At 40.7% G+C, this 11413-nt stretch overlaps 2 protein-coding genes and 1 non-coding gene across 5 annotated transcripts; all 3 read left to right on the top strand.

The window, feature by feature from the left end:
* The first annotated feature begins 838 nt into the window (after positions 1–838).
* Positions 839–7082, top strand: limd1b (LIM domains containing 1b). Of its 2 annotated transcripts, XM_055023683.1 has the most exons (7): positions 845–1013; positions 1099–1200; positions 6276–6343; positions 6422–6484; positions 6566–6696; positions 6805–6856; positions 6939–7082. In XM_055023683.1, the coding sequence occupies exons 1-7, from the start codon at positions 992–994 to the stop codon at positions 7020–7022; spliced, it is 522 nt and encodes a 173-aa protein (XP_054879658.1). In that variant the 5' UTR covers positions 845–991; the 3' UTR covers positions 7023–7082. The 2 variants fall into 2 exon arrangements, with proteins under 2 accessions (XP_054879657.1, XP_054879658.1); XM_055023682.1 differs by having other exon boundaries at positions 839–1013; positions 6422–6696.
* An 832-nt stretch (positions 7083–7914) lies between these two features.
* On the top strand, positions 7915–11097 carry nrm (nurim). 2 transcript variants are annotated; one of them, XM_055023691.1, is made up of 4 exons: positions 7915–8104; positions 8918–9111; positions 9801–9977; positions 10205–11097. In XM_055023691.1, the coding sequence occupies exons 1-4, from the start codon at positions 7954–7956 to the stop codon at positions 10517–10519; spliced, it is 837 nt and encodes a 278-aa protein (XP_054879666.1). In that variant the 5' UTR covers positions 7915–7953; the 3' UTR covers positions 10520–11097. The 2 variants fall into 2 exon arrangements, with proteins under 2 accessions (XP_054879666.1, XP_054879667.1); XM_055023692.1 differs by lacking the exon at positions 7915–8104 and adding an exon at positions 8325–8585.
* Positions 8282–8354, top strand: trnak-cuu (transfer RNA lysine (anticodon CUU)). Its single transcript has one exon. It is a non-coding gene; the product is annotated as a tRNA-Lys (tRNA).
* Positions 11098–11413: the final 316 nt, after the last annotated feature.

The following is an 11413-nucleotide window of genomic DNA, read 5'->3' as shown; positions in this document are numbered from 1 at the left end:
AACAGGAAGAGGTGTTCCATCAGAACCAGAACCAGAACCAGGCTCAGGACGAGCAGCAGACCAAGCAGGAAGCAGACATGGAAAACATGGCCGCACTGTTTAGAGACTTATTTTCATGGAGAGTTTAAACAGAAACAGAAGCTCTTAGTCAGGTGTATTTTACCTGGAGAGGAAAAGCAAAGCATTTGGATTTAATAGCAGCAAAAATATGAATTATGAATGAATGGAGAGCAGTAGGAGAAGTAACAAAGAGAAGTAGGTAGTGTGTCTTATGGCCTGTAGGTGAGAAACAATTATAAAAATTCTAACCATACGCTTGATGAAATTATTAACTTCTAACACTAATGCAAAATGTAAATATTTGCTAAATGAAGCTTCAAATCTGACAGTCTAAGGAGTTTTGACTGTTTATCAATACCCTGAACTGTTAATATTTTCTAATCCACTCAGATGGATGACTGAGTGGATGGATGGATGGATGGATGGATGGATGGATGGATGGATGGATGGATGGATGGATGGATGGATGGATGGATGGATGGATGGCTGGATGGATGGACCTTTAAACTCAGTGTTTTCTGTGGGTTCTCCTGGAGGTTTCATGTTTCTCTCCACTGTCGCCTCATTCTTGCTCACAATAAGCTCAACCACTTCCTGCTTCTTTACACAGATGAACTTTTGACATTATAAACTTAATTATTTGGCCACAAGCTAAATGTGTATAATTTAGTTCTACTAATAACTCCAGATGATGTGACCTACTTGATTTTCTTGTATATTTCTGGATTTAAGTTGCGTCTGTCCTGCGAAGCGCCTGTCTCCTCCTGCCAGTTGTCGCTGTCCGTTGCCACCCAGAGAGCTGCCACCGTCGGGGAGTCGGGGCGTCTGCAGCTTATTGCCCTCCAAGAAGCAATAGCAGTAAACCAGAGATCAGCTTCCCTTACAGCTGTCTGTAAATTTAGACTGTCAGAACGAGACAACTAGAGGAGCCATGGAGCCCAGACTTTGCTTTGGTGAGGATGATGGTTTGTATTTTTATCCGCTTTGTTCTGTTTGGTTCCTTATCTGACATTTGGGTCGTGTGCGATGTGACTTCAGGAAGCTGCACTAGATGTGGGGAAGCCGTGTTTTCTGCTGGAGGAGCCTGCAAGGCGATGGGACATTTATTCCACAACACCTGCTTCACCTGCAGCGTCTGCAGTGAGTCGCCTGGTTCATGAACGTCAAGGAACCTCAGCAAGAGCAAAAGTCAGATTTACAGTGTCGGTGTTGTGTATTTAAAATATGGTGTGAATTTAACACTTGTTTAGTGAGATTCCATGATATTTGTTGTTAAAGTTGCTGAAGTTAATAGAGCGTTTTTAGAAAATTACAATATTGTTTTAAACCATTTCTAGTGTCTTTACATATATAGGTCTAAAAAAAATAGAGTCCACTGCAGTGAAAACCTCCTGGCTATTCCACCAAATATTCATTTCTGAATTAAAACATTAGTATTGTTGTTTCTACATAAATATGAATTGGTTTTCTTTGTGTAATTTGAGCTCTGAAAGCACTGCATCTTTTTCCATTTCTCATTTTCTGCAAATAAATACTAAATTTTTGCTTGAAATTTCAGAGACATGTTGTCAGTAGTTCACAGAATAAAAGAACAATGTTCATTTTACTCAAACATAAACATACAAAAAGTAAAATCAGAGAAACTGATAATTTTTTCAAGAGCTGTATATTTAATCAGGTTTTATCATATTCTTATATTCTATTATATTTTTAATTTGGGAAAACTTTTAAAGCTGTTCATAAACCCCAAATAAATACAGATCAAGACCAGAAATAAGATAAAAAATATATAAAATAATAGATTATTCATTAAAATATAATATAATCTAAGTTCTACATTTGTAGCACAAACAAGCAAAGCTTTAAAGACATTAAAAGAGGGAATTCTGTCCTTAACTCTACATATAAATACAAGAGGAATGACTCAAGATATTTACACAACCTTGTTTGTATTTTAAACTCCATTTCCAAATTGTCAGTAAACAAAGTGATGCTAAGTGTAAACACAACATCTCTGCAGCCCAACCTGGATAAACCCGTTTCTCTTAAAATGAAAAACAAAAACCAGTCCGGTTGCATGTAATGCTCATGATGAATTTGGATAAATTAACTATACAACAGGTTCTGATGACATGTGGAAACAAGTTTTTACTTTAAATCAACTGGATTTCCCATCAACTCCATTAGATTGGTGTTTTCTGGTTGCTACACTGCAAAAAAAAAAAAAAAAAAAAAAAAAAATATATAATATATATATATATATATATATATATTAGTTGTTCACTGAACAACTCAAGTTGTTCAGTGAACAACTTGAGTTTTATATATATATATATATATATATATATATATATGGCAACCTCCATATAGCTGACTGGATAGCTCAATACATAAGGCATCAGTATATCACCCGAGAGGGCAGGGTTCGAATCCAGTCTGGGTCCTTAGGCAAGACCCTTCAAGCTACTGCCTACCTCATACCATGAGAGATACTAAGTTGCATAACATGCCGGCTCAGACGTCGCCCGGCCAAACAAGGTCTGCGTCAGGTGTTGGGGAACCAGAGCACCTTGATGACAAATGGGCTACTGGAACAAGAAGGAAATGGGCGAGAGATGAAAATGTGGATCTGTTGGAATGCTACTACTCAAGTAACCCTAGTCAGAGGGGTTACATGCAAAGACTGGGGAAGGAATGGTTACTTCGACATCCCCAGTCAACACTAAGCGCTAAACAACTAGTAGCTCAGTGTTCCAACATCCGCAAACGGCAACTGCTATCACAACTTGAGATTGACGAGATACAACACAAATGCTACGGCAAAAGGGAGGAACCCGGATGTCAGGACTGTGGGGACTTAACTACAAGTCCCCACCCAGTGAGGGGATACACGGCCCCAATGAGCGAAACAGAGCTGAACGAGACAGCTGCTGACCTGAGAGAGAGAATCATGACCCGAATGACAACCAGGCCTCCCCGGCGCCAATTACAACGGCTGAGTGAAGTACCATCTGAAAGTCTCATTGAGAATGTGAATGCAGCATTGAGAACGATCCCTACCAACACCATAACAGAAACCAATGAGCTGATCTACAACTCAGCATCAGTGATCCTTGAGATACTTGGCTATAAGAGCAACCATGAGACCCAATACCCACCATGGAAAAGACGGTTAGAGGCTAAAATCAAGGTAACAAGGAGGGAAGTGAGCCAACTGTCAGAGCTCCACAAGGGTGCAATGAAAAGACCAGTACCCAGAAAGTACAGGCAGATGCCCATACCTGAAGCACTCGAGACTGCCAAACAGAGGCTCCAAGCCTTGTCCAGCCGCCTAAAGAGATACACAAGGGAGAATGAATCCAGAAGGATTAACCGGCTCTTCTCCACTCAACCAGCTAAGGTGTACTCTCAATGGCAGGGTAATAACAACAGAGCAGACCCACCAAGGCTGGAGACGGAACAATACTGGAAAGGCATATGGGAAAGGGAGGCGTCCCACAACAGCAATGCACAGTGGCTGATCTCTCTACGAGAGGACCACAACAACCTCCCTGAGCAAGCCCCGGTAACCATCACTGTGACAGATGTCCAAGAAAGAGTCTCAGGTATGAAAAACTGGACAGCACCATGCCTACTGGCTAAAGAAACTCACTGCTCTCCATGAGCGAATGGCAGCCCAAATGAACCAGCTGCTACAAAGTGGGACTCACCCTGAATGGTTAACTGAAGGGCGGACAATCCTAATCCAGAAGGATCCATCAAAGGGTCCAGTCCCACCCAACTACCGACCAATAACCTGCCTCTCCACAACCTGGAAGCTCATGTCAGGCATCATAGCGGCCAAGATAAGCAAACACATGGATAAACACATGAGCACGGCACAGAAGGGTATCGGTGTAAATAGCAGAGGAGCCAAACACCAACTCCTCGTAGACCGCACAGTTGCCCGAGACTGCAAAACCCGACACACCAACCTGTGCATGGCTTGGATTGATTACAAGAAAGCCTATGACTCAATGCCGCATACTTGGATCATTGAATGCTTAGAGATGTATAACATCAACAGGACTCTGAGAGCCTTCATTGCAAACTCGATGAGGCTGTGGAAAACCACCCTTGAAGCCAACTGCAAACCACTTGCACAAGTGTCCATCAAATGTGGCATATACCAAGGAGATGCTCTGTCCCCGCTACTGTTCTGCATAGGCCTGAACCCCCTCAGCCAAGTTATCAACAAGACTGGCTACGGATACAGACTCAAAAATGGGGCCAATATCAGTCACCTACTCTACATGGATGACATCAAGCTGTACGCCAAGTGTGAGCGAGACATCGACTCACTGATCCACACCACCAGGATCTACAGCACGGACATTGGGATGTCATTCGGACTAGAGAAATGTGGTCGGCTGGTCACAAAGAGGGGAAGGTCATCCACACAGAAGGGGTCACACTCCCAGAAGGAACAATAGCAGACATAGAGGACAGTTACAAGTACCTAGGTATACCACAAGCAAATGGCAACCTCGATGAGGTCACAAGGAAAGGAGCCACAGCTAAATACCTCCAACGAATAAGGCAAGTCCTGAGAAGCCAGCTCAATGGCAAGAACAAAATCCGTGCGATAAACAGCTATGCCTTGCCAGTAATCAGATACCCTGCTGGAATAATTAGCTGGCCAAAGGAGGAGATAAAAGCCACAGATATTAAGACCAGAAAGCTACTAACAATGCATGGAGGGTTCCACCCCAAATCCAGCACCCTGAGACTGTACACGAGCCGCAAGGAAGGAGGCAGAGGACTAGTGAGTGTGAGAACCACTGTCCAGGACGAAACAACTAAGATCCATAAATACATCAGGGACAAAGCCTCAACAGACAATGTGCTCAGTGAATGTCTCAGACAACAGGGAACGGAGGTTGAGGTGCCAGAGATACCATCATGGGAGGACAAACCCCTACATGGGATGTACCACCAGCAAATAACCCAAGTGGCTGATATCAGTAAGTCCTACCAATGGCTGGAAAAAGCTGGACTCAAGGACAGCACAGAGGCCCTCATCCTGGCAGCCCAGGAACAGGCCCTAAACACCAGAGCAATAGAGGCCCAGATCTACCACACCAGACAAGACCCAAGGTGTAGGTTGTGCAAGGAGGCCCCTGAGACAGTCCAGCACATCACAGCAGGGTGCAAGATACTGGCAGGGAAAGCGTACATGGAGCGACATAACCAAGTGGCAGGCATAGTGTACAGAAACATCTGTGCAGAATATGGACTGGAAACCCCAAGATCAAAGTGGGAAACACCCCCAAAGGTGGTGGAGAACGCCAGAGCTAAGATCCTGTGGGACTTCCAGATCCAGACAGACAAAATGGTAATGGCGAACCAACCAGACATTGTCATAGTGGATAAACATCAGAGGAAAGCCGTTGTGGTAGATGTAGCAATACCAAGTGATTGCAACATCAGGAAAAAGGAGCACGAGAAACTAGAGAAATACCAGGGCCTCAGGGAGGAACTGGAGAGGGCCTGGAAGGTGAAGACCACAGTGGTGCCTGTGGTCATCGGGGCCCTCGGGGCAGTAACCCCCAAACTGGAGCAGTGGCTACAACAGATCCCAGGAACAACATCAGACATCTCAGTCCAGAAATGTGCAGTCCTTGGCACAGCCAAGATACTGCGCAGAACCCTCAAGCTCCCAGGCCTCTGGTAGAGGACCCGAGCTCAGAGGATAAGAACCACCCGAGGTGGGTGAGAAGGGAATTTTATTTTTTATATATATATATATATATATATATATATATTTTTTTTTTTTTTTTTTTTTTTTTGTTGTAATGCAAAGTAGTTAACTTGAAATAAGACAAAACAATTTCTTACAAGTAACATTTCAGTAAAATATAGGATCTTGTTTTTGCTAATAATTCCTTCATATTGATGAAAAAGTGCTATTTATAAGAGAAATAATCAGCTTTTTTTATCAGTGTTAAGGAATTATTGACTTAAGCCAATTTCAAGTGAACTAAGATACTTACACTAACAAATAGAGAAAAATACTTTAAAAGACATATTTATTGTGTTTATGCTGATTTGACTTGATCTAATGACTCAAAAGTTGATCAAATGAAAAGATAAAAACATTTCAGGCTTAAAAACTTACATTTTCAGTGATATAGTCACTTTTCTCATATTGACCTATTTTATTTATTTTATTTCAGACAAACAGCTCAAAGGACAGCCGTTTTTCACCGTGTCAGGACACATCTACTGCGAGGATGATTTCTTGGTAAGTATTGATTTGTTGGTTACTCTTCACATATGAAATACTCCAGTTCTCATTGTTTTGTTTGTTTGTTTTTTGCAGTTCTCTGGAGTTCACCCATCTGAAGAAACGTGTTACAGTTGCGGGAGTTCAATCACAGATTTGGCAAGGATTTTCTTGTTTACCCGCATGAGTTCACCTCTTTGTAAACCTTCATGTTTAAAACAACTGAAGCTACACATTCAGGTTCTGCAGGCTCGGGGGAAATCGTACCACCCGACCTGTTTTCACTGCGTGGTCTGCAGACAGGAGCTGCAGGGTCAGGCCTTCGCTGTGGACTCAGACTGCAGGGTTTACTGTGTCACCGACTATCACAGGTGACATTACAACAACAATAGACCCGGCCCAGTTCTGATTACAATGAGGACGGGGGAGTCTCAGGCAAAGAGATTTTCAGTTTCACCGAGACTTCTTCATGGTTTCAGGGTCCAGTCTCCCCTCTGCGGTGCCTGCAGGAAGCCGATACTGCCTACAGAGGTGAAGTCCAGCTTCAGTGAACAACTTGAGTTTGTTATTATTTACTCATTTTACTCATGTTTTCCTTTTCCAACTGTTTCAGGGATCTGCAGAGTCAATTCGAGTGGCATCATGTAACAAATACTATCATGTAGAGTGCTACAGCGGTGAGGTCAGCCTCATTTAATGGAGATGAGTGTATTATTGTGATGTTTTATACAATGTCTCAATTAAATAAATATTTTGCTTTCCTGATTTACCACTTTCAGAATCATTTATTTATGTCATATAGCAGGAAATATAAGAACAAATTCTTTAAATTTTTTCATGAATCCACTTGGCAAATTTAAATTGGCCAGAGCCAGGCCAAAGCAAAGCAGACTAGGTTCCTTATTTGTTTCAAATGTTAGTAAATAGCACATTTAAAAACATTTTAAATCAGTAACTGTTTGGTTGATAGCATGAACAAGATGAAAATATTATGTCACCTTACTTGTTTTGTAAAATCTGTTTATGATCAGATTTGCTGATTTCTAGATTTGTTCGTAAGATGTAAATAGTTTGATCTATATTAATGATGTCATGATTTGTTTCTGGTTCATCATTTGTTTGAGTTAGATTTTTTTCACACAACTAGTGAAGTTTGCTAAACTCCTTTAGCGCTTGAATTAATTTTTATGTCAAATGAAGAAAACATATTTTTTAAATATTTTCCACTTATGCAGGTTCAAGTAAACAACTTAGATGTCCCATATTCATTTCACAGATAAACTAACCCAACAAAACGTTTGAACATAGAAAAACATTTTTGTTCTATTTGGAACTCCATACACAACTCAGCAAATCACAAGTTTTTGATAACTTTTAATAACATTTCTGACTTGCTTTAGCGATAAACTTAATAAGTGATATTAAAAATTTAACATGCAGTCCTTTAATGATATAATATTTACTTTTCAATTGCTGAAGTTCACACCGTTTAATTCTCAAATTAAAACAAGTTTGGCGCTAAAATACCAGGCTTATGCGAACAACAGCGCCATCGTGTGTTAATAATCCGTACTGCCGTCCAAGTTTTCTCCCGGAACTGTGAACATGACAGAGCAGCGCTGATTGAAATGGCGTCAGTCACAGCCCGTGGCTGGGCTCTCTGCGCGCTCTCTCTCTTTAACCTGCTCTTTGTGTTCATTTCTGGCGCAGACTTCATTCGCTTCGTGTCGTTTCGGCCCATTTATCATAACATTACAGGGGAGACGACGCTCTGTCAAGGTAAGCTCTCGGAAAACTGGAGGCGGCTTGCAGCCGCACAAAGTTATCACTTGAGGAAGTTGTTTACAGTCATGATGGGTGCGTAGTCTTTTCAGTCATTCAACTGTTTGCAGTGTTTTATGCAGAACTTCTGCAGTACCTATGACGTATGGCGGGATGATGTTCGGCGATACCAGCGCCCGGCTAGCTCAGTCGGTAGAGCATGAGACTCTTAATCTCAGGGTCGTGGGTTCGAGCCCCACGTTGGGCGGTCGTTATTTTTTGTTTTCGGAAATTTAGCCTCAGCAACTAAAGTTTCCCCACACACTGACTGACCTTTTGTTATTTTATGTTGTTGAATGTTAAAGTCTACCTTAATAACGCTTGTTATTTTCTGTTCCTTCATTATATATTGAAACTGCTGTATTTCCTGCCACCAGGGCCTGATTTGCAAGGATGTGGGGCTTTGGGCTGGTGCCAGTTTTGGTGCCCTATACACTAAGTAAAAATTATTTTATAATGTAAATTACAGTACAATAATAGGTACTCTTATTTTATGTTGTTCCCAAAGAAATCAACTATAATTTCATCATTTTTAAACACTTGAATATTGTTATTAATAATAAAAATCTCAAAAGATTAATACAAGTCATCTACTTTGGGTTTTATAAAAAAGAAAAAAAAAATTAATAATTTTTAGGCCTTCCCCAAAAGTTGGGTATTTGGGCCACTGCCCATCGAAGCCCCTCCTAAAGTCTGGCCCTGTCTATCAATAATTAGATTAAAATAATGAATTAAAAAAACTGGAATGTTTGTTGATTTGTGTCCACTAAGACTCGGTGCCCTGGTCCGTGGCGTTGAAGGACAGTTCTGTGCTCTGGGCTCTTTTTGTGGATCTGTGCTTGCTGGCTCTCTTCGTTGCCCAGCACAGCCTGATGGCCTGGGCTCCGGTCAAACGGGCCCTGCAGTCGGTGTTGGGGGCCTTGAACAGGACAGCTTACTGCTTCACTACTGCGCTCGCCCTCCAGGTACAACTGCACTCCCCAAATCAGTTTCCTGTTGTTTTACTAATATCCAAAAATGCATTGAATCCCATCTTTTGTTGCTCTTTTCATTTTGTGAAAACTCATATAAATCCCTGAAGTGATGCCAAGATTTAAGAAATATCTTTGAAATTATTTATAAGTTACCATTCAGAATATTTTAGGTACATGTACAAGATTTGCAGTTTTGTTATTATTTTTAGATTAATTAAAATCTTCATGCATAATTTCTTTCTTAGTTTTTTATTATTTTTATTATATTTTTAGTTTTTTTATTAAATTTTGCATTCTTAGTTTTGATTTTTATAGTTTTTTTGTCATATTTTTATTACATTAAATTTTTTATTGTAGCCTATTGTTAGTTTTCAGTTTTTGTAGTTTTGTTTTTCTTTAACTAAGCTGTGCTGATTTCTTTGTACATATCGTTTTTGTAAACGTTTGCCTCTTTTGGTGTTAATTTTTTTAATCTCCTTTTGAGCATTTCCAGTCTATGTACAGTTGTTTAATATTTTAAAACTCTTGTTTGGAAGTTTTGATCATAATTTTTACCACACTTGTTCTGTCATAACAATTTAACTTTAATCAATTCAATTTTATTTTTTCTGTGTTGTTTATACAAACTCATTTTGAATCCAGTAATCAAATATTTTATTTATTTTTTTTATTTCTGTTAGATGTTGATGCTTCACTGGCAGCCAGTGACTGGCGCCCCCTGTCTGTGGTCAGTGCGCCATGCACCCTGGAGCGTCTGGTTTCCTGTGCTCTGCTTTGCGTTGCACTTCCTCTGCTGGGCCATCATCTGCAGCATCCTCGTTATTTTTGATTATCCAGAACTGCTGGGTATTAAACAGGTAGAAAAGTTGAGACATATTTTTGTTTTTAAATGTGATCTGAATGAGTTACATTATGTTACTGGTAGTGTGACATTTAATTTAATTTTGAATTCTACCATCGTTTTTGTGCAGCACTTTGGTGCCGTTTTTAACCTGTTTATAAAACGCTATATCAACACATTTCAGTTGATTGATTTATAGTTTACTGCAGCAGGTCTATAAATGATCAAATCCTCTCCTCCTAGGTGTATTATGAGTGCCTGGGTTTGGGGGACCCTTGGTCCCAGAAGCCAGCCCCGGATCAGCGCCTGCTGTCCCACCTCCGCCACCCCGTCTGCCTGGAGCTGGCCGTCATCCTGTGGCTGCTGCCGGCCTTTTCCCTGGACAGGCTGCTGCTGGCCGGCACGCTGTCGGCCTACGTGGGCCTGGCGCACTCTCTGGACAAACAGGATTTAGCCTACCTCTGCGCTCAGCTTAAAGGCAAAGTGTGGCTCTTAGCGGAGCCGCAGCGAGGCGGCGTGGAGCAGAACAGCAGCAGCCACAAGGAAAAGGAGGGTTGAAGGGATCCAAAGTACAACTACTACTGACATGTTTGTGTTTACCACATGCTAGGTTTTTAAAAGGTGAATGATTCTTGAAAAACTGTCTTAATGACATTTCATGCTGTATATTACTGCTGGATAAAAGAAGAGGAGAAAGTCTGGGTGCATTTCTGATACTATGAATATATTTCTCTGACTTGAACAGACTGAGTTAAAACTTCATGTCTTGATAACACAGGGTGACCAGTGCTTTTGTCTACTTGCAGTTCACAGTGCTGTAATAATTTTATTTAGACCACAATTGTCAAACTCATGGCACATGGGCCAAATCTGGGCCACAGTAGCCATTTATGTGGCCCTCCAGTCTCTAGAGGGCCACAAAAACAAAACTTCAAGAAATCAAATTAGGATTATTTTTGTATAAATCAATGTGAAAAGATGTTAAGTGTTAATTAGTTTTAAGAGCCACTCATTGAATACGCTGTGGGTTTTTTTATAAGAACAGTCTGCCAGAAAGAAACTCATAATCCTAAATTAGAGAACCACAATCATAACTTTCAGTATTTTTGTACACTACATTAAATACATTAACCTTGGATGTTTTTTGTTTCTTTTATAAGGATTTGTTGCTCTCTTTCACAGACGTTTTACTCTGTTTCTAAATAAGTCATTAAGGTAACAGATTCAAAGCCGTTTCCCCGATCAGTGCATATTTTTAATCCTGGCTCTCAGAGCTGACCAACCTGCAGGTTTTAACTCTTTCTCTGCTGCCACCTGATGAAAATAAGTGGGACGTATCATACAAAATTCACATTCTGTACATTTTTCTACTTTGATCTGTGTCTCTAATGTGTCCAAAAACAGCCCAAGCGGATAAAAAAAAAACACCCAGTCAATGTTTTGGGTCACTTT

Source organism: Poeciliopsis prolifica, unplaced genomic scaffold, assembly GCF_027474105.1.
Source record: "Poeciliopsis prolifica strain line A6 unplaced genomic scaffold, Auburn_PproV2 SCAFFOLD105, whole genome shotgun sequence".
In the NCBI taxonomy this organism is placed as follows: Eukaryota; Metazoa; Chordata; class Actinopteri; order Cyprinodontiformes; family Poeciliidae; genus Poeciliopsis; species Poeciliopsis prolifica.
This window is presented reverse-complemented; position numbering and strand designations above follow the sequence as displayed.